This window comes from Stegodyphus dumicola, chromosome 9 (assembly GCF_044657685.1).
Source record: "Stegodyphus dumicola isolate Sdum_Otavi_A_Nest chromosome 9, ASM4465768v1".
Lineage (NCBI taxonomy): Eukaryota > Metazoa > Arthropoda > Arachnida > Araneae > Eresidae > Stegodyphus > Stegodyphus dumicola.
The window spans coordinates 37,097,692-37,122,308 of record NC_140776.1 but is presented as its reverse complement, the minus strand read 5'-3'; the positions used below and the strand labels follow the sequence as shown (position 1 = coordinate 37,122,308).

General features: G+C 31.6%; 1 protein-coding gene across 2 annotated transcripts in view; it reads right to left on the bottom strand.

Moving 5' to 3' along the window:
- The window catches only part of LOC118188109 (cell adhesion molecule Dscam1-like), a 637,201-nt gene that overhangs the window by 318,866 nt on the left and 293,718 nt on the right, over window positions 1–24,617 (bottom strand). The window contains exons 1-2 of one of the 2 annotated variants that reach the window (XM_085823339.1): window positions 14,891–15,031; window positions 8,487–8,756 (exon numbers count right to left, since the gene is read on the bottom strand). In XM_085823339.1, coding sequence (XP_085679465.1) covers window positions 8,487–8,756; window positions 14,891–14,990 — 370 coding nt within the window. In that variant the 5' untranslated portion in view covers window positions 14,991–15,031. Of the gene's footprint in view, window positions 1–8,486; window positions 8,757–14,890; window positions 15,032–24,617 lie in introns of those variants that run through there. The other variant, XM_085823338.1, reaches the window with a different exon arrangement.

Sequence of the window (24,617 nt, the reverse complement as noted above, 5' to 3'; positions counted from 1 at the left end):
TTGACTCACTGGAGGAACTCGTTGCACGACTATCCATTGCGGCTGCAAGAGTACGCGAAATCCATGTTGTTTTTCAAAATTTTCGTGAATCCCTTCTGCGACGTTACTAAGCATGTATTACTGCTGGTGGTCGCAATTTTGAACATTTATTGTGAATACTGTATTGCTACAAAGAAGCACATTGCGTTGATTTTGACCATCAACACATTTTCCTCTCGTGCCGTTTTTTTGCGTTCTTGCCTTAATCCGTCACTTTAGGCCATACATTCTTATAAAAAAATGCATGTTTTAGTACGCTCCAACACCCCTCCAAGTTTGTCCCATGATGTATGAAACACCATGTATATACTTATTTACTTTTTAATTATATACAGTACAGTTGGTTAATTTGTTTTGAACTGCCGTATTCTCCGTTTTTTCAGTTATTGTTCTTCGAAAATTCATGGCCTGAGAAATATCGTCATTTGCACCCTCGTTTTGAAAACCGTTTGCAGTTTTCCGTGCACTTAAAAAACCACTGATTATGTTGGAAGCCTTCAGCTTGAAATTATTCACATTCGTCTCTTTCATTATCTTTTTCATATGTTTTAGCTTGAATTTCATCTACATTATCCTCAGATGGCTTTAAATCGGAAGTGATAATATTGGCATCAACAGATACATGATTTTATACTCATTTCCAAATTTTCCATGACATATACTTCTATTTCTTCTTCTTCAGTGATTTGTCTTTCTTAAAAAATGTCCAAACCAGCCTTACGGAAGCAATTGGTAATGTATGTGTATGTAACGTTTTTCCATGCACCGTTCATTAAACGTACTGCTTAGGGTACATTTACATTAGCATTTGAGTTTATTCCTATTTTGTCTCTTCTATCGAGTAGCATGAAAATTAAGTGCTTACGAAAGTTTGATTTGAAGCTTTTGATATTCCCTTGACCAACCTGTATAAAAACTGCAGAACTCTGTGGCAAAAATTCAATCTTAATCACTCCCAACTATAAAAAAAAGTTCGCCGTCACTTGTTCGTAGGTTTCATGAGTCATTACTAACTTTATGCTTAGTTCGGATTGTTACCGAAATTCTTCCAAGGAAGAATTAGCTGAGCTGAAGAGGTGGGAGCGACTAGAAATTTTATGAATGACAAAAATATTATTCGCTATAACCAAGGTTTGATCGTTAAAAGCGAGTTATGTATGCTTTTATACGCCAACCAAGTATTTTCGATTTCCTTATTAATTCCGGGTTTCTAGTTCAATCAGGGCTCGTTATAAGCTAGTTGCACTGGATAAAATTTATCGTACTAATTTTTCAAGCATTTTAATAAAAATTTTTTGTTCCTTTCAACGAAGTAAAATTATCAATATTTATTTCAAAATCTACTTTACTTCTTTCTTCCTATTTTGAAAGAAAATGGACATGCTTCAAATCTTTCTTGACCAAGTGCATACTTTTATAACTTGTACAATTTTAAGTTTGCAGAAACTTTCTGCTATAGCAACAGCAACTGGGTAACATTAAAAATATTTCTTAATGCTGCTTCCATGTTTAGATATGATAGAACTATATATTCGTGAATTATTTTTTAAATATAAGCTTACTTTCTGGAATTATTGAAAACGTCTAGTTTTTAAAACTAAGTATATTTTTGATTGGATTGTATATCATTTACATCATACGAAATTTGAGGGATAAGATATAACCCGTTCTTTTAAATTGCATGAATACAACGATATTAATATTTCACTAATTAGAAGGTGAAAATTGAAGTACATTTTGTTTAATCTTTCGTATCTCCATTTCAGTTGCGGAATTAAAACATCGAACACATTTTTTTAAATTTCTATGGTTAAAGCATATTTTTTTTTTAAAATTCGTTTCTTATTAATTGATTCTTGGAAAACTAATTATTAACTTTCCATTTTCGCGTCTATTCAAATTCTGTTGATATATTTGTGTCTAAAGCTAAATTTTTAAGTGCCTTATAACAACGTTCAGAAATATTCCCTTCACCTGAGAAAAAGAAAGAAATTTGTTTATTAAGCGTGGGGCTTTATAGACTGTTTTTGATTGCAAGACTTTATTCTGAATCTTTATAGTAATAGTAATATCTTTACAATATAGACACAATATAGGCAATATGCATTGTGCGTATATATATATATATATATATATATATATATAAAGACATAAACGAATGATATAATGTTAATGATTTAAATATTGAAATAGGAAAAAAAAACATGCCTTGGACTTCAATCAATAGAAAATTGTCATGAAAGGTAGCTGTTCTTAACAGTTCGAACAGTTAATCAAATCATTTCTGTTTCTTAACAGTTAGTCGAATCATTTCTGTTTTTTAATTTTTGGATAGTCTTAATAAATATTTAGCTATTAACCATGTTAACTTTTTCAAATGGATCTAATGAATTTTTATTGTCCTACTTTACCTCATTTCAGAAAATAAAAAAGAACTAGTGGTTTATTTCTTTCATCCAGACGCTACCATTCATCTGAAAAGGTCGTCAGTTCCATTTACTCATCGGTGTTCAATGGTGGTCAGCAAAGCTATAAGCCTGGAGACCTCCAAAATATCGACCTGACACATCAAGTAGTTTTCGATTACGAACATTCAATTCCTTTGGGCTGCCATTCCCCATTCACCGAAAATTCCCGGAATTTCCTTATCCCGGCACATTTCCCTTCATCTCAAAATCCCTGTCGAAAGGTGGTATTTCGCGGTTCTTGCAAGCCACCTACAACGTGTTAAATTTACCATAAATCATGATAATGGAGCCATGATGCGTTTAGCATTAACAATGTTTAGCTTCAATACAATTCGATGAATTTGAAATGTCTGAATGCATTTTCGAATATTATCCGTAAGTATTCACGATATGCAACGAAATTTTTACAAGCGAAATACTTTATATCGAGGAACATTTTGGACAATTTTTCGAATATATTATATATTTCAATTCAATCTACGTTTCAAACACTTGTTTCTGATTGGAATTCTGATAAACTATTTATAGCTTTTAAGTATTTCTGTTCTTGGAAACAACTTAAGTTTCTAAGCTCTAATAAAATGCATCTCTTTCTTAGGGTAATGGAATCCTATATCTACATATGCTGTTCTCTTTTCTACGTGCCCTATTTCAAGAAATCAAGGAGAATTTGTGTAATATTTAACATGCTTTGATGCTCTTTGCTAACTTTAAGGATTCACATAATTAATTCCTACTATTTTAATGATCCGCTTCATGTTTACTTTCAAATACTGAAAGTTTGAGTGTTGTACTGCAAGTCTAATGACAATAAAGTTTCTTTTGAGGATTATTTTTATCAGTGGAGGTATAAACATTCATTTGGGTTTAATACTTTTTTCTTTTTATTGCTGAATTTCAACTGATGGTCAATTTATCGGCCTTTGTAATCAATTCACAACAGTTCCTATTTACGATCCCTTTAAGTTTTATTACTTTTAAATACTTAATTATTTAATTTAAGCCTGGATTCATTTAAGCAACTAGTGTTTCCAAGATATATTTAATTTACAAAGAGAAGTAATTTAGCAGTCTGAAGCATTTTGCATTTTAATGCAGAACGAATGCAATGTTCTTTCCTAGGAATCGTTTAAACTCTGGTAATTATGTAGGCAAGGATTATATTAAGAACAATTTTTGGAACATTATACTGAAATAAATTACTTAAATACTCTAGGAATGTTTCATCTTTTGAACAGTTACGATAGCTTTGCTCTCAGTGGAAATGTGATTTCATTTCCTTACATTAGTTTTACACCAAACCTTTGAGGAATATAATTAGCTACGATAGAGATATCTCCTTATAAAAATGCTAGGTCATTTGATTACGGTAAAGCAATTCGATGGCTATCTAACTGTGGGGAGGGATATCTTCGTGATTGCTTTTTAATAGAAGCTGGTATCGTATCTACGTTATACACGAAACGGATATGATGATGAAAGAGATAGAAGAAAAGTTGCTGCTTATATGCAGCAAAATAATATTTATTAGTTTGTACTGCAAATAGAAGAAAGGAATAACAAATTTGGCTATAAAAGTGCAAATCTTATCTTGCTAAACGAAATCATTTTCCAATTATTTCTGCTGGTGCCACGAGAATTAATATATCATATATTAATGACCGAAGATTTTACCATATTTCAAAAGTTGCAAATTCAATTTGCAGCCTTCAAGAAGAATTTTGTTGATTATCTTTTAACCGTGTGAAAATGATAGACTTCTAATTTTCAACGTCTTCTTTTGGATATTATAAACTCATTTCGACTTTAGAAGACTGTCTAATGAATAACCACTGAGTCGTAAAGTACTACAAAGTCAGAAGAATGGTGTAAAGAACCCTTTGTTAATTCAAATAAAGCTGACAGATGGCACCAACTCGTGCTTCCAAATGCCAGCACCTTTGGCTTAACTCGAAAGGTAATGAATAACTCAAAATTTAATGCAGTTAAGTTTAGCCTAACGGCTTCATAGGTTAGTTATCGCACACAAGCTAGCTCGAAAATTCGGCCTAAACAAGCCTAATGATAAGAATAGGTCAGATCTACAAAACTCTAATTGCTAGATAATCAGAGTTAGCATTGTGGCGCTCGGGCAGTACGTCCAGGCCTAGTACGTATATTTGATGGTATTATGCTTTTAAATGATTATTTAGACCAAATTTCAATTATTCATGATGGCGAATTCCTTATTAATTTTGCCTTTTTAGAAACACAACTATTAAAGTATTTTTTCAGGTCAAACTGTTGTTAAAAAATTAACAAAAATCTTACGAAAACAACCAGAAGTTCGGGAATTACAGTTAAAGAAGTATTTTCGAGGTATTTAGATCAGCTTCGTTCTAGAATACTTATGTCATATTTTACGTGTCACACACTTCTTGTATTATTTTTGAATTCTGAAAATATGAAAGTAAAATAAAAAGTTATTATTTCCCATTACATGCGAAATGGTTTTTAATTAGTTATTTTTAAAATACCACCCTCTTACAAACTCTTATATCTCATATTAATTGCAAAGAAATTTTACTTGAACCAGGTCTTTTTTTAAGCAAATATTTATTTATTTTGCACATATTATTGTTAAAGCAAGCTTGTACACTGTCATTTCAATGAAATAATCTTCATAGCTCAGCGAGATAGCATAAAGTCTGACCGAACCATTTTTGTAACACATTATTCACCGGCGCCCCCCAGCGGCCGAGTGGTAAAGTCGCTGAACACTGGTAGTTCGGTCCGAGGTTCGAATTCCGCGAACGGGCTGGCTGCATGGGCGTTTTCGTGGTTTTCTCCATGTGTAACGTGTATAAGAGCCAGTTTTCCTTAGAAAGTCCTTCACGAAGACATCCCTCCCCCTTAGGCAGGTAACCCTAGTGTGCTTTGTCGTAATCTCAATATATCATACCATACCATTATTCACCGAGCGCTGCAAGGTACGAGGAAGTTGGCCTCACCCCCATCGCCACTGCTTCGAACGTGGTAAGTGCATAAGCATCGGTGCATATGTGAACGTGGTAAGTGCATAAACATAGCAGTGAATAAGTCATCGGTATACTCTTTAAACTCCAGTTCTCTAAAAATATTCATGTGCGTGTAAAAGCCTTACTGAATTGGCAGATAGTTCTATGCAGCTTTATTTTGGTGGAAATAAAACGTTTTTTAATGAAGTATTCGACCAGCTTCATTTATCGTTCACCATATACTATGGGTAATCAGTTGCATTTGTAATGCCCAAAAAAATTCTTCGTGCTGGCTAAAGAATATTCTAAGTGATTTAAAGGCCATATCCGTCGACATAATTTGGAAGTATAATTTTGTGTCATCATAATTAATTAGCAAGTATGATTAAGATATTCTAATGTGCACGTGCAGCCTTCTGAGCAGACGCAATAACGAACGATCAAGATGTGTTTTATTCCATTTTCTTATGAACGATAATTCTGGTGTAACGATAAAATGATATTTATTTATTTATTTATTCAAGAAATTATGACATTCAGAGAGTAGCTACTCAAAAATAAAATTATAAAAATGTGCAAAAGTATGTTTCTTGTGTGTTTTTAAGCAAAGAAATAGCCCTACACATGTAACGTTTAAATATTATTTGAATGTTATATTCGATAATTCCTGTATTTTAACAATTGAGTTATTGCCTTCAACTCATTTGTTATTTATTTCTAGTCGGAATACATTTGCTTATTGGGCACATTCCATAAACTTAAGTAATTATTCTGGAGACGGTATCCTATATGCTAAACTTAACTTTCGCCATGACCTTTGGCCAACCGTCACAACAGTTATGTATGTGCGTTTATTTGACTAAAAGGGATATTTTACAGAAATCTCTCATGCGTTAATATTTTATATACCTTTAACCAAATTTTTAAACTACATTAATTTAATCTCCTGTTTCTGTTCAGTATTGCTATGCAATTAATCCCTAGATATTTCATTCCATAAAATGTTTTTGTACTCTCTTTCGAAAAAAAATAAACTGTGATTCGAGACGGAGGATGGGAATACCTGGTGGCTAATATTGACAAACAGGTATTCTGCTTCGCCGACCGCAATCTGTATATCTAACATCTCCTTTGAGACCACAATAGATTTCATCGGCAGTTCATTTTAAATATTATTTGGTTACATTGTCAAACAACAGCTGTTGATTTACAAATGTACAGTACTTTTCGAGGATTACATAATTTATGTTTGTTATCTTAATACTGAATACCAATACAGCATGTATTTTGCCCAATACTGCTGTGCGGCTGACCGAACAGCTAACTCACATTCACGTACTGGAATGGGATTTTTTTTAGAAACCAGTTGTTTGTGACATAAAAGAAATTGTTGCATTGTTTCATTAGTACTGCGTAAATAAACATTATAAAATATTGCAAATCTTGAAAATTAAAAATTTTAACATAACCATTGAAATTTTATGTCTGTTAAATTTAAATATATTACGTGAAATGGAAATGTGTATGCTGAATTATTCGAGGTAATAATGTACCACCAAATAGCAACCAACTTCATAGAAAAAGTTTTTTTAATTGACTGCTCGAATTAGATATTTAGCAATGAATTTGAAAAAGGAAATTCAATTGGAGAATTTCTTTTTACTTTTAACTATATTTTTGGAAGTGTTTTTGTAACTTCCTCTATTTGACAATTTTGTTTTCATGCTAAATGGCGTTTTCAAAGAAGCAATAGATGGAAGGCTAGGTTTGTGCTCTTTCCGAAGAAAGTTATTCGTATTTAGTTATTAAAAATGCTGTGAAAGTTAGGAATTTTCGGTATCTGAAGTAACTATAAATATTATTATCAACAAGAAGGGGGAAAAGTCAAAGTTTGGATTCAAAGAGAAACATTTTCAAAATACATATCCAAGGGAGAAACGGAGTGTTTCCAACGTGGCAAAGATAATGACTTTAATGTAAAAAGAAAATCTTCGAAGTCAAAGGACAGTTGCATAATCATTAAAATACTCAGTGTGTACTGTAAATAAAGTGTTTAATGCTGACCTGAGTGAAAATCGTAATGTCTATCGTCTTTCTCCACGACATATCGCGGAAAGTAGAACGCGCTGCAGAATTCTCTGTGAGAAACAATTATTCGGACAAAATTGGAAAACTGTTGCCACAATAGATGGATTCTGGGTATATTTAAATGGATGAAATAAAAAGAGATACATTTATTATCATCAAAGAGAAGAAAAAATCTTAGAATATCTTTCAAAGAATCTAAAGAAAGATTTTCAAAGGGATTTATGATTGTTGTTGGTCTTTGATACAACGACAAACGAAAATTATATAGAATGCAGAAAACCGTTAAAGGCAACTCTACATATCAGGAACATATTTTATACCCAATTTCCAAATTTCCCTTTGCCCACTGTGCCATCAATCAGTAGAACTCTATGAAGACAAATCAAGCACCTGCAGTTTAAAATCCACGGATAATTTCCTGAAACAAAATGGGACCAAAATCCCGTATCAAGGCCATACCCTTAACTTACATCCCTACTAAATCTCCTGATGTATCAAACACAGATTTTTGCGCTTTTACTTTTCAAAAGCGGATTGTCCCGACGTCGACCTACAACCCTCTTTGACTTTGGAAAGCTATTCAAGAGGAATAGGATAAAATGCCATTTCCGATGTTAAAAAAGCTTTACTGTCTTAGAAATCACGGTGCAGAAAGATAATAAAGCATAAAAGTTATCAAATGGAACATTTAAAACACAAAAAGTTTAGGGAAACTATTTATGTAAATACAATTAAAATTGTCTTAAAAATAAGCGAATAAGCCTTAGATTTCTGCAATCATTATTTAGGATTTATTGTTTTATACATCTAATTATTTAGAAACAAAAATTTTTATAGCAGATATAAATATATAAAAATCTATTATTCAAGTCTTGTAGATTACTTTGGAACTTACCACCAATAATAAGTTGAGCGGCAGCTTGGGAGACATGGTATTCTCTGCTAGCGAAGCACTGATACATTCCCGCGTCCTGTCTCAAAGCTCTAGAAATTTGAAGCATGGTTGGAACTGGAAAGCTTACTCGAGGATTAGATGTTAAAAACCTCATATCCTTTTTCCACACAACGGAATCGACCGGTCCGCCTGTGATAGTGCAATTGAATGAGGCATTCTTTCCAATATCTGCTCGAAGTAATTTCGGGTGAACTACTGTGCGAAGAATTTCTGTAAAAGTATGAAGTATCTTTCTAAATACAAACAGCAATTTTCATATCTTATCATTTTATCATTATATAAGTTATATATACATGAGAATTACTATTCGGAAATATAAAATGTAATCATAAGAAAATGTTTAAAGAATACTGAAATGGAAATAGTTTGTTTCTTTCAACATAAAAATCAATTCTTATTGGCTGTTTTAAAGTTCAGTCAACTTAACCGCAAAACATTTAACAGTACAACTGCATCATTTTTCCATGTATGCAATATTTTTAATTAATCCCTTACGTATAACGCGTTGATATTTAATATACTGTTGCATCCATAAATGAGTATATTCATCTATAAATATTCTCTATTCACATAATCTGTGTGCTTCTGAAATTGTTTCGGGTTACATAGAGAATCTGATTGCATTTTAATGGTTAATCAAGCCGCGTCTAATGTTTTGCTGTTTATAATCTCCGAAGTAGTCAAAAATTTTTAGACCAATTCTATGAGTCCAAATATCTCTAAAATTTCTAAAAAGAGAAGATCTCTAAGAAAACCCTCGTCTAGTGTAAAATCAAGACAAAATAATATATGTTCAATTGATGCCTGAGCAGCATTACACTTGGTGCAGGCCTTAATTTCCTGAACTTCGTCATAGGAGAGACACTTCATGTGTCCATTGGCAAAACGTGATATGGAAGTCTGCTGGTTTCTATGGCCCCCAAAAGTAGGGAGCCACCTGGGCGAACTGTCGAGTACCAGTCATGTACTGGAAGGATAGTCCAGAGATCCTTATCCTCCAGATTAAACTTAGCGAATACCTCACTATAGGTACAAAGTCATCTAACGCACTATTTAGGCATTGTAGCTGCTACAAAGTACATTGTACTGAAGCTGTTAAAAAGATCATAATTTTATCTTGATGTTCACTCAGGGGATGATATATGAACTCTTGAGAACTTAATATCTGGTATCTACGAATTCAGTTAACAAAATCATGAAGGTCTAAGTCTAAATAACAGCGAAACAGGTTATTATTAGTCGAGATACTTTTAGTAAATCTGACGTTGATATGAACAGAGTAAATGATTTGAATCTACTGCTTCATTTACTGCTGCGAAAACAGTCTCGTGATTCAGCTATAATGTCGATAATAGTTGATGCGTAGTGAACGAAAAAAGAAATGAAAGAATTAACTATCGAACTCTGACAGATGAAATTGAAAATAAGTAACAAAATTACCAATGAGTCAGTCACATACAGTCACATAGAACAAAACATTCGGAGACACACGAGAGACCCGTGAGAAGAGAATTTGAAATGTAAAGCTATACTGAATAAAACAAGCCGCTACTGCTGTCAAAAACGAAATAACATGTTTTAGTAAAAAGAGTGTTCCTCTCAGAGATATGATTACTACTGTTAACGAAACCGTTATATGGTGATGCAAACATTGAAACAATTCTATTGTCTGCATACATTAGTGCTAGCATACATTCCTTATTTTTCTGTTCCAAAAAACTTATGCTGTTAAACGAAAGAAATACTGGTAGGAGACACATCATTAAAAATACAAACATTAAGAAAATCATGACATTCTTTACATGACGCCTTATAATAACTCTTACTCTATGTAGAAGATGAGACTTCACATATTTCTAGAAATACACTTCATAAATCTCTAGAAAAGAAGCGAGAATGCTAATGAAAGTTCTGTAATTGAAGTTAGATGACGAATTTGCAAACATTGACGCATTTTTTAATTTATCAAATCTAAAACTACGTTATTGATACTCACATGAAGTTTTATTACTTTAGATTCATATTCTAGTAATCGTAGAAAGATTAGTTAAACTATAAGTATTTTGCATTTTAATTAATTCTCTGATCGCCACATCTCCATCCCCAAGCTCATATACTTTATCACTGTCGATGGACAACTTCCTACTTATTTCAAAAGGCATATCGATATCAATACTGACGTCTATATTTGCAACTAAGAGGATAACTCTGACCGTTATATGTGCAATTATCCTTTTGCCATCTCTCTGCGTCTACGACCACCTCCAAACAACATAAACAACGGAGCAGTATACAAATGTACCCTGGTTACAAATCGGGGAGCAATCAGTCTTCAAGATCCTGGGTTCAGTATCAGCCCTTGCATGGGATACCTGTCAGGCTCATTGAACAAGGCATCACTCTATGCAAAACTTGCATGCCTCATTTAGTGTGATCTCACCTGCGCGAAGTATGTGTATGTGACTCAGGGCAAGCACAACTTGGTTCTCTGAGTAACTTGTTTAATTATAACATATAATTGCTTAGTATTCTTTATGTATTTATGCGCAGGTGTTTTATATGTATTTTCCTTTTTATTTACGTTTTATGTTTTTATGTTTGCTTTATACGTATTTTATTTATATATTTATATTTTATATTCCATTTTTCACGTCTTGTTGTTGTAAAATATTTCTCTTACATTCTTCAATAATCTCTGGATAGTGAAGGACGAAGGGCATACACCTGCTTACATCTGGTAGACTCCAGATGCCCCCCTCCTCCGTGACTTTCCACCAGGTGCCCGTGTCCCTTTCCCTCATTCGTCCTCCATTTACCTAAACCTTCTACCAAGTCACCTTTAAGCGGGGGACGAAAAACATTTAAGATATGACTCGACAATGGTGCCCGGTTTATAAATTGGTGGCTGAAATGTCATCACTGCCAGATTTGGTGATCGACTTCTTGCTTCTCCAGACATTAGGCAGTTTAAGAGGACGAGAATATAAGGTATTATATTTCGTCTTAACTATGTGCCTTCATGGCCTAACTGGAAGCACATTCAGCTAGCAATCAGGAAGTCCTGAGTTTGAATTCCGGCAAAGGCTATGCGGTTTTTCCTAGTTTCTGTTCCAAAAAACCTAACGACTCACATTAATCACACATTTGGAATATAATAGGCATGTAAACAATTCCAGTAAAACTGAGTTCTACTTAAAATAACGTGGTGAAATGAGAAATGTATTTCTCACTCTTATAAAAATATCATTAATGATATTACTTAATATTATATAAATGAATATATCATTCACTGAAAAGACATATAAACCATTTATTGCCAAGATATTTAATTAAATATTTCGGTTATAGAATAGGACAAACCCGTCTAGGAATAATGGCAACGTCATGCATTAAAAAAACTAAAAGTAACGAAGAAAAGAAATCGTTTTATGAGAAAATAATTGCAAATTTCATTGAATATTGCTGAATAAAATTCAGCATAAGTAACCTTTGATTTAAAATTCATTATGAAACATTATTAAAATCCGTAATTGTAATGAGAAAATGTAAATTGAAAACATTATATTTCGTTACATTAAATAAATGCTATAGTTTTCTTGGACTGCTTTTTATAATCATTATTCTTATATCACTGATCCTGAGCAAAATTTAAAGAACCATTTCATAAATTGCATTTGCTTTAAGACCACAAATTTACTCCAGTGATATCCATTAATACATTAATTATAGAGTTTCTCGATGTTAATTAATTACAATTAACACTGAGTATCTCTGTTTGTTAAATGTAACCTTTTCTGGATGAGTTTGCTTTTCTGCTATTATTTTTCCAACATATTAGTCTAAGAATGAATAAAACACCCTCCTGAAAAGCTCTATGGCTATTTTTAGTCCTTGACTTTTGGCAAGCATGAGAAATAATAAAAGACAATTATCAGCTAATAATACTAACAACGGCTATAAGTGAATATTAATCGTGTGAATAAATCGCAATAAGTTTAGAGGTATTGCTAAATGATGATTTCTGTGGCCTGTAAATGCAATAAAAAGTGTTTTATATATCATTAATATTTTTTTCTCTGAAAAATGTTATTTATTCATTGAATTAAAATTATCTTTGATTGTTTTTACTATAATTCTTTTTGATGTGTAATGTAATATTTTGGCAGTTTGTAATACCTAATAGTTTTATTTTTCGAGTAGTCATTAATGAAAATATGCATTATGGAACTGTAATATATCTAAATGTATCAGTTGTGCTTTGTTTATACATTTAATTCAATACATTTTTCTAAAATACATGCTGTGAATATTTCAAAACGTTTTCTAATAAATTAGCCATATATTAAATTCACTTCAATTAATTCTTATATCCATTAAAATGAAATGGTATTGTGTTTAATTAAAAATATATCAGAAATCGGGACTTTATCTTATATTTATACTATATGTTAAATATAAAATAAGAAACTTTATCTCTAATAAATTACAAACTTAATTAGCAAAAGCTCTTAAACTTTATTCAATAAATTTTACACGTGTCTCTTCTAGCATCTACAATGCATCAAAATTATTTTAGATTAATCCATACACATGACTTAATAACCCTGTTGACGTAACTGAGGAAGAACCTAAACCAAAGCTCTGACGAAGCTAATTCGGAACTTGAATAAACAAATTTAAGAAGTGATATTCTCCTGATAAATATCCATATTGGATAAATGCGCACTTCTGCTTCTATTCTTGTTATTACTAAGACCTTGCTTCTTTGCTCTCTTTCTATCGCAAGAGTATCAAAAATGTAAATGTTCTTGAATACTCGAATAGGCACGATTAGAGTGCGAAACAAGTTGTGACTTTTTAATGTCACAATTTGTTATGTATATGTTATGGTGAAACACCGAAATCTGGAGAATGTCGACTTTCACCGGTGAATGTCAACATTCATATAGTCGCTTGGTGTATGTCCGAAATATTTTAAAAAAACTCTTATTTCTGACTTACACCGGTCAATGTCGACATTCACCATGTACTAATGATGGATGTTGAACATATACGAATATTATAGTTCCTTCTCCCTAATTCAATCGGAAAAAAAAAAAATCTGAAATGTTTCAGATTTTAAATTACGTCCAAAGCGGCGTTTTTTAACATTTTGTGTGTTACCTTTCTTTATTAAATATCATGTTCCTCGCACTTAAACCATAAGATCCAGTGCAACAGCAATATCGCAAAATAGTTTTAAAACAAGCATATCTTTAGAATTTCCGATACAGAGACTCACGCGCTGGAGATAAAAATGTTTTTCTGCACAACGTTGCCATTGCTCGCTTTGAAATCCTTGAGTTTGTTAATCAAAAATTCGTCAAAGGTTTAAAAAATAGGAAATCGATCATAAAACAAATTTCAAATTTCAAATTTGGTCTTCCACATGCTCATATTCGTTGGAAGATTACGTTATTCAAAATTCGATGACTCTATGTACCGTTATTTTATGACAATGTGAGAAATATACATACATTTACGTAGATTTTCATTATTTAATTTCTTCAAATATAATGCAGGACTCTAACATTTTGTGGCAACAGTTTGAAAAGTGAACCGACATTTATCCGTCCGACGCAAAATGCCAAAACGAAAGTAATAGTCCTTCGGGACTCAAGTCCCTTTGGACTAAAAAAAAAACGCACTTGAGACTTAAAATAAAAATTTAAGAACATAAAAACTTAAAACACAAAATATATTCAAAATGAGAACGGAAAATAATAGAAGTAAAAAACTTACTTAATTATACAGTACGTTCTAAATGAGAAAATAAAACAATAGTAATAAAATACTTACTAAATTATATGATTCAAATCTTATTTATTGAAACAACTTAAACTATTATGACACCTTATGACCGCTCTTTTCGACCTACAGCAGAGCATATCTGTGATTGTCGACATACACCGGTGAGGGTACGAATGCACAAGAATGTAATGCAATATTCGATCTTTCACCGACGTATTTTGTGAATGTTGACGTTCTCCGGTGAATGTTGACGTTCTCCGGTGAAAGTTGACATTCTCCAATTTCGGTCTTTCACGGTAATATATGTTTATATAAACATAAATTATGTGTATATATATATATATATATACATATCTTTGTAACATATATGTGACATATCATCACATATATGTGAAGATATAATTTAGTTCCTTGGAGTAATTTGATACGAGATGAAAGTTGGACTAAAGAAAAAATTATTTTGCAGTCGCGAGTGGAATGCAATTAAAATATCCCTGAAAATATCAATTACGTAGTAGAAGACACGGAGAACTTTTGAAGAATCACACAATTACTTGATAATCCTAATATCACATTGTTACTTTTTGATTGCCCTATGGCGTGGCAAATCACAATGGGGCCAATCTGAACGCCACAATTCCGATGATGACGCATTACATTTTTAACAGAAGGAGGCAAGTAACCTTTAGTTAGCAAGCGTGGGCAGAGAAAGAGGGAGGGTAGTTGGATCGCAACGGTATTTATAGAGAAATTTTTCGTTGATATGATTGGCTAAAACTCGTAGGCAACGTAAAAGTTTAAGATAACACAATGCGGAATTAGTTTTCAGATATGACGCAGTTTCGCAAAATTAATACTAGAGAGGAAGTACCCAAATTAAAAATGAGCGATTAAGAGGCTCTTTAAATTATAATTTTTGTTTACATACTTTTTATTCTTATGTATATATATATATATATAGATACATAGATATATGTATATGCAATATTAATTAGAACAAAATATTAATATTTATTACAAACAATTTTGTGCAGAAAAGGGAGATGCCCAAATTAAAATGAGGCATTGCTGGGCTTAAAGACTTCTTGACTATTTTTAGGTACCTTTTTGAGTCTATTTTTTTCAAGATTAATTGATTTTAAAATTTAATTAAAGTTTTACATTGAATGATGTACTTTATTCACGTTTTCTTTTAAAAGAGTCAGCATTTACTTAAATTTCATTACATGAATAAAGTAATCATTTTCTTTGTCTAAAATAAAATAATTTTCATTGAAATATTTAAAAGTTTTTCTTTGGGTTTCAAAAATTCCATCTTTTGTTCCAAATGTTATCCTTCTGAGCGATTACTTTCTCGCCAAGTTTTTTTAAAGTTCGACAATGAAGCCAAAATAGCAAACCTGTATGTTACTACTGTAACGATTCTATGTCACTACTGTAACGATTCTCATACTTTCGATTGGTGTCTAATGATAGTTCTTGAAGCTTTTAATTACTTCTTGTGAGTTTTAATTAGATTCAACCAATTTTTATAATTTCACTAACGTTTAGAATTCTTTGGATTATATGCAATATGTTTAAACGTAGAATTTAAAGGTAGAGGATTCTAATTAGAATTTACTTGTTTTTTCCTTGCTTTGGGAAAGGACCAGAATTTTCGGGTCAGGTATTATAATTAAAATACATTGAAATAGTTCATCAACTAATTCTGGGTACAGAAAAGCAGGGATATTTGTGGAAGAGAGATTTCAGTTGATTTCAATGTTTCTCTCTCTCCTGACGAAGTGGAATTGACGTTGATCCTCTTCTGTTATGCTCATTTTTCTTTAAATTTTATTAATTTTTAAGTAGATTTTGCTTGTTAGAAAAGTTGGGTTTTAACATTTTTAAATTCCTTTTTGCATTATAATTATGAATTTCAAGTTTTGGTCTTTGTGAAAAATTAGTTCTAACTTTCTTACTTTATATGTTTACATGTATAAACATATAACATGCAAACATATAAAGTAAGAAAGTCTCCGTATCAGCGTATAACATATAAAGTCTCCGTATCAGCGTGGGTTTATTGCAATTTTTCTAATTTTTAGATGAATTAGGAAAACAATTATGAGTACAGTTAATAACACGAATTAATAATAAAATATAAAAATCATAAAATTTGAAGTTTTGAGAACTTGACGTATTTTGACAAGTACGTTTTAAAAATGGCAGCAATGAATAGAAGAAGCTGACGACAGGAACATATCAGATATGCCCTGAAACCTCTCTAAAATCTGTCGTTGGGAAAGAAATGCTATCGGCGCCAGTGTAAAGAAGAGAGCTAGAAACCATCATTAAATTCAGCTCATCACTGTCTGGAATATTTTCTTGAGATTTAATACTTTTGCTTTTTATCTCCGAAATTCTTCTCATACTTTCGACGTTCATGTTATTTAAATTTCGATCGACTCGGAGAAAATATCTTAGTTCAGTATTTTAATCATTGCACTAGACTGAGCATATGTTAGCCATTAAAGATGATGACGCAGAATTCGGAAAACAAGTATTGTTAAACATGTTAGCATGCAAATGAGGCGAGGTAGAAGATTCTTCTCTTTTCTATGTAAATGAGGGGAATTTCTCATTTGTTTTAGTTGGTCATGTTTGTTATAATTAAAATAAATGTTAATCAGTGTTGATCAAATGCGAGAAATATATGAATGATAATAAAACAATGATCAAATGTGTGAATTTTATTAAATTTAGACATATTATGAGTTTGACGATGCACCGGGCCATATATCGTCGAAAATTTGTACTGTTTTGACGTACTCTAAGAACTATATACAACTTCAAATGGAAATAATCAGCATGTGACAGAGATACAATAAGATCTATCTGGAAACAGTTTCTTCTTTTAAATTTATTGGGATTTGTTATTATGGATAAGCGGGTGCTTAAATTAAATATTGATGAACTGCGCTTTTAGATCTTCAAAATAGCTGAATGCATATCAGTACTTATTCAGAAGCGTATTAAAACACAGTATCATCCGATCACTTTGTAGAGTCTTTTTTTTTTTTTTTTTTTTTTTTTTTTTTTTTTTTTTAAGCAGAGACGTGAAAAGTGCGCAGTGCCCTTGCTGGAACTCTAATCCTGCACCCCTCTAATACGCGTCAAATATACTTCCAATTACACCACGAAGGCATGCAGAAAGGAGGTAGAATAGTATGGAATGTGGGCTAGTATGGAAGTCTCTTTGTTTGCTTAGCTATGCGTGGTTTTTAAATAATAGGATTTATAAACTTTACTTTCTCAAATACTAATTTTAATACGTATACTTCTAAATACGAAGTTGAAAAACTTAAGTCTAGAATACAATGAAAACAGTTCCATCATGGGGAGTAGACTGGTTTTCTTATTAAAAGAAACTGATTAGCAAACTGTATTAACACTAAATTCGAACAGAGTACTAATTTAATACTAATTTTGAAGTGAGCAACTGCTTTTATCACTGAATTCGAGGAACTATTAGAAATGAATCTGCTAAACCCATGTAACTTTTCAGTGCTTATTACAAAGATATTTCAAACATATTTTAATCAGATTTAAGAAGAGATTAAAGAATATAAAGTTGATTTTGGCAAATGATTGCTCCACATTGAATAATTAGCATTTTTATTAACTTTATAGTTACCTGATGAAAGTATTAATCACTATGTATCCTATGAATAAAAGATTTCTGAAGAGACTCACTGTCCAATTATTCACAGAGACCTTTCTAACCAGCATTATGGCTGTTTAACTTTCAGCATATAATCGCTGATGCAGTTTTTTCTAGAAGTTATTCTAGAGACTATGTAGTTCCAATTCTTGTTTTCCACTTACAACTCTCTACCAGCAGGAGTTTTTAGAATCGCATTCATTGTAAATGAGGTAGAAGGGGCATATAAGGAAGTTTCAGCTTACTCCAGTAGCAAGGTTTGGAAGAACTTAGGAGCCCTTAATAACGCGTGTATGCCGTCAGTCATTCCTTAGTAAACCTACTAAATTCGGCAGTATTGTACGTGCCTGTTGATTAATTAATGGGCAACTACGTTAGGTATTTGTGTCTAGCTTTGGCTAAGTTAGTTTAGTTTAGTATTAGATTAGTTTGATATTTTTCTGATTTTGGTTTTTGATTCCGAGTGGACGATTCCCTGTACTCCCGAGAAGGGGTCCGACTGTATTATTTCTTTGATTGAATAAAAATATATTTTATCCTTTCTCTGGACTTTGTCTCTACACTTGAACTCAGCGATAAGTCGCTAAATAGTTCAGTAGGTTCTTCTATATTCAGCATAGTCCAAGTAGTTAGGAAAATTATAGTCTCATCAAGCAGTTTAAATGCATATTCGTAAGCATTCCTTATATTAAGTAATCAATACATTTGAAGGTTGTCACGCATATGAATTCAATATTATTTAAATATATAGCTAATTGTTAATAAATAATGATTCATTCACTTTCACTCTTTGCTTAACTGTAAAATGTAGTATCCATTAACCTTCCAGCAAGCGCGTATGCGCAAAATTTACGACAAATTCGGTTTTTAATGCACATTTTTCGCATATCGAAGCTGAGACGTCTAAAAGTCATTTGTATTCCTCTTTCTGCCCTTCCCTACGTCAAGGAATGTGCCAACAGGAAGTCATTTGACTTTTTTTTTAACTGGGCTTTTGTGCTACGCGGCAGCTTTTTCAATAAAAAATACGACACGCATGTGGTCGTGTTTCAAAATTCGGAAAATATTTTTTTCTCAAATATTTTGTAATTTTGTGTTATTAATGGCCGTGTATTATTTTAATTTGAATACATTTGGCTCTGTACATTTTATATCAGTTTTCATGGCAAAAAAAAATATGTGAAACCAGCTGATTTAACTCTTCTTCAAGAATTACCTGATGAAGAAAAGGAAGACAAGGAAACCTTTGGATGGGAGAACAATAGCGATTTGAATTCTTTATTTTCTTTTATATCAATTTTTTAGAAATAAATAAAAACATTAAAGTTAGTTTAAAGCGCTTTTTTGTAACCAGTAAGAAGTAAATTTCCTTGCGGAAGTAAGTAATGCTAAACTTACTTATTTTCCTACCAAGGTGATTTCCTTTTTAATTGTCTATACTTGTCTTCGATGAATATTAAAATAAGCTTCGATTTAAAAATATAATTATTAAATAATGAATTTAAAATTTTCTATAATGAAATACATCATTGCATTTCCATCTCACTAACATAAGAAGTTAAAAACAATTTACTTATATTTGAATGTGATATCATTTGTATTTTACAATAATAAGATTAATATTTTATTTCTTAACAAATTTATTATCAATATTCACTCATTTCTGTCGTTTTTCGTGCCAAAAACGGTAAAATAACGGATGTCATGAAAAATACGATGCGCGCGTGCTCGTGTAAAATTGCTAAGCGGCCGTGCTGGAAGGTTGAAGCTTTGCTAATTGCTCTTGAGTATCATTGTCTGAGATTAAAAACCTGAGTGATTGTGATATTTTTTACAAAACCATGAAAGAAACGCTTCTTAAACTTTTTTCACTCGCGACCCCCTTTTATTACCGAGATTTTTTTCGCGACCCCTGGACTCCATAATATTTACGTAAATTTTGTGGGACCGCTTAAGCATTGCGCAAATACGACACACGCGTGAGTGAAACTGTCAATATTTTCACTTGTTACTATAATATACAATTGCAGATTTAGGTCATTAACTTCAGTTTTTAATTTTAAGATTTAGAACAAAGTGCAAATTTTAAATAAGTAACAGACGAAATGGCAGCGTCACGTGCAAAGCAAGTAAAATGAACGTTTATATTATAAAAAGAATGCGTTGAAACTTTGTCTTTATTGCCTTATCTTTATCAATTTTCAGATAAATTGTGTAAAAATATTTGGTAACTGTATAAGAAATATCAAAACTGCTAACATTTCTGGGACCCCTGCTACAGGTACCGCGACTTCAACGGGAGTCGCGACCCACAGTATAAGAAACTCTGCATTAAAGTAACGTGTCATTTCTTTATGCCAGATAAGATCTGCTAATTCATTTTAATACCATCTCAGAAAGAGGCGCACAAATATTTTTAAACATTTCATTTTCTTATTCTTTTCTTTTTTTTTTTAAATTACGATCTGATGACTACCATTAAATATTCCCTTGATAAATTTTGGTAGTTCCATGCGAAGAAATTAGACCTCTCTTTTTTTGAAAAGGAAGAAATGTCTCCAAACTGTCATTTAGATTGAATGAGTAACTACCTCAAGCTAAATAACAAAAGAGAAAGAAAAAGGTTTCCCTGAGAAAGTGAAGTCTTATATTATCAACTACTATCGGAGGACCCTAAGGTAGATGAGGCAGAAGAGCTCAAGAAAGACGGACATAAAAAGGAGAAAAGATAGGATAAAAAGGATCAAAGTATCTCCCCTTCCTCCCCAAACTGCGCTTTTGGCAAAACAAACTAGCTTAGGTATAGCGCATCCTTATCAGAAAAAACCGGGAGTCTTCAAGAATTTTCTGTTGATCTCTGAGTCTGTTTTGTGAGTTTGGGAACTTTAACAGCTCTGATTTTTTTATTTCTTTCTTTTTAAGTTGGTACATACGAGATGTTTATCGATTAACCTCAATATCTTTTAGTCTTGCATGCCAGGTCTGGCAATAACGTGTAACAGAAAGAGCATTAATGTAGAAGTACATACCTAAAGTGTTTCTCGAATCTTTTTTCCTTTCCCTTTTCGGTGATTCGGGAATTTAAGAATTAATAATTAATTTATTTTGCAGTACTCGAGATTCTGCTTTGGAAATTCTGGAAAATCTGAAGATTTTAAAATCTGCACACTTAAAATTGGACCTATGTTTAGATAAGAGAAGCAAAAAAGTAATCATGCAATATGAAAAAAAAAAAAAAAAAAAAAAAACTGTAATCTTTCAGATTTTATATTACGCCCAAAAGGGCGTTTTTTTGAAAGTTTTGTGTGTTACTGTTATTTATTAAATATCACGTTCTTCGCACTTAAACCATAAAATTCAGTTCAACAGCAATATCGCAAAATAATTTTAAAATGAGCATATGTTTAAAATTTCCGACAAAGTCTCTGGAGATATTTTTTTCGTATAGTGTTGCCACTGCTCGCTTTTAAATCGTTGAGTTTAGTAATAAAAAATTCAATAAAGTTTTGCAAAATATGAAATCGATAATAAATCGAATTCCAAATTAAGGCTTCCAGATGTTCATATTGCATATATGTTTGGACATCTCTACATATAATAAAAGAAAGAGTCTGTGTGTCTTTCGTTTGTGCTACGCGTAAGGTAATAGACCCAGGGCTACGAAATTTTATATATAGGTGCATTTAGAAAAGAGCCAGTGCACATCGAAACGATGTTTTCAAAATTCGAATAAGTTTTTATTTTATCTTTTCAATTATATCGCATAATTTTGAATACTGTCGTTGTTTTAGAAATGTGGTTTTGGCAACAGTTTTTCATTCAATGCTTTGTATACTGGACTGCTGACTGATTTTCTGACTTCTTTTGATTTTTGGACACGCACATCAAAATCTTCTTATTCTGACGCGCATGTGTCTCGCCGCGAGGCACAACAGAAAGGATTTCCTTTTTTTCCCTCTCATTAGCTAATGGCAAAGATGTTTGTATATTTTGAATTATGTTATCCACAAAGCATAATTTTGATTGGTTATTTCTTTCTGATGATAGTTTCATTTTTTTAGAAATGTGGTTTTTAACAACAGTTTTTCATTCATTGCTTTGGATATTGGACTGCTGACTGTTTTATCTTGAAAATATGAGATTTATTGCTTAAATCAATATAATTTTTATGTCATGTTTTAATTATATATAATTTTAATTAAATGTTGCATGATGTTTTTTAGGAAACCGTTATTAACTTCCTTTATACCATTTGAAATCTTAAGATTTTGCAACTGGAAGTTGGTTAATTTATTTATCAAGATAATTAATATTTGATTTAAGGCATATTGCTTATTTCATTGTAATGTTGTTATATGTAATACTTTTTAATTTTTTTTTGATTGAGTTGTTCTGCAGAGTAAAATTCTGCACATTTTTTCAATTTAACGTTTGGTGTTTCTTTTGGCATTTTTTCAATACATTGAAAAGCCAGACGAAGGCTGACCGCGTAGGTGTTAGTATTGAATATACATACTGCATATGTGGGTTGCTAATATGTTTCTGTTTAATCATTTAGTTGCACAGAAAATTCAGTTATTTTATTAATTGGCGAATTTTTTTATTAAAATAGCTGTTTAATGAACATCAATAAATTATTTATTTATTTGCTAAACAGGCTCTGTGCTTAGACACAAAATTTCAACATAGATGATTCTCTGCTTGGATTTCCGTCGGCTTTATGCTAAACAGTGCCTTTTTTGGCGGCTTTATGCTAAACAGTGCATTTTTTGGCGGCTTTATGCTAAACAGTGCATTTTTTGGCGGCTTTATGCTAAACAGTGCCTTTTTTGGCGGCTTTATGCTAAACAGTGCATTTTTTGGCGGCTTTATGCTAAACAGTGCATTTTTTGGCGGCTTTATGCTAAACAGTGCATTTTTTGGCGGCTTTATGCTAAACAGTGCATTTTTTGGCGATTGCAGAGAAAAGCAGTAACATTTAGTTTTCTTTTGCATTCCAATTTCAATTTTCTTGGAAGGAATTTTAGCTAAGAAATAAATGAGGTATATCGACCTTTTTAATATGTTATTGTCCAAAAAAATAATTTAATTTTAATAAGGATTTTATAAAAAAAACATTAACACAATTTGTATTGTCAGTAGCATAGTGTCTGCTCTATTTAATATTTCTTTTGAAATTTTATACAGTTTTAAATATTTAAAACATAAAATAGAATTTTTCTCCAAGTATCGTAAACCCATATTATTTTATGCAAATAAAATTTCAGACAATGAACACTATAATACCAATTGTAGCTTTCAACAACTTTAATATATTTTAGTTATCCGGTTCTGTTAGTTGCCGGTAAGAGAAGGTAATATTCAATCCCTCCTTGAGAAAGAAATGTCTGCTTTTTTCAAACAATTAAGATAATGATCGCTGTCATTTCATTCCATAAATTTAGACAAACTAAACTAATAATAAATATTGACTTAAAACATAAAATTAACAATTAAAATTATCGCTCAGTTTTGTTTTAACAGTTCCCTCCTATATTCCAGATATTTTCATACGAACACACCGTAACTTACATGAGGAATTTGGTGGTAAAAAAAAAAAAAAAAATTCCTTCCCTTGATTTTTGAGTTTTCTAAAATTTTATCACGAGAAGCCGGAAAACCAAGAAACAGAACCTATTTTTTATTTATTATTTTTTTTTTTTTTTGAAAATGAAGCCTCTATTTTTTTTTTATAAATCTCGAAATTTGTGATACAAGTTTGTCAATGCTAGTCGTTAGAAGTAGGCAATGTTAACGATGTAGTTAAATCAATAAGAGAATTAAATGACAAAGTAGAAGAATTAAATTTCTTGGAATTTATATTTCATTAAAAGCTTTGTGTGATACAGGTTATTAAAATGCATCGGTTTTTACTTTTATGTACAGTATTCAGTATGACTGGCATTCACTGCAAAAGCATTATAGTTTAGTTTAATTTTTCAGCCAATACTTTTCAGTTTTTATTTATACTTCAGTTTTCTCTTGTAGAATTATTCCTGTGCCAAAAGTCTGTAGTTTCCTTGCACAGTTTATGGAAAGCATTTGAGAAATCGTAAGTTTTCAAAGAAGTGAAAATCTTTGGATTTTGGCATGCTTTCTGAAAGAATTTCGTCTTTAATACAGTATAGTACATATGAATAATACAGTATGGTACATATGAAAATGCGAAAATAACGTAATAATATATAAATTCACGAAACATATACAAGCGATAAATTATTACTGCGATGTACACCTGGAATCAATTAATTAAGATTTAATACTTAAGTAAATACTTGCAGATATTAACTGCTATGCTGCTTACTGTTTTAAAACAAAATCTACTTGTACAGAAAGGAACTAATTATTAATAAATAACAAATGATAATAAGTAATACTAATTATTAATAAATAATATTAAATTTTATAAAAGATCCAGTTCACAGGGAACTAATTCTACTCTGCTTACCAGTAAGAAATTAAATATAAACACTAAAGGTTCATTTTGCCAATGAAAGAAGCTAAGCAAGTGAGCTCAAAGGTTTTGAAATCAAACTGTA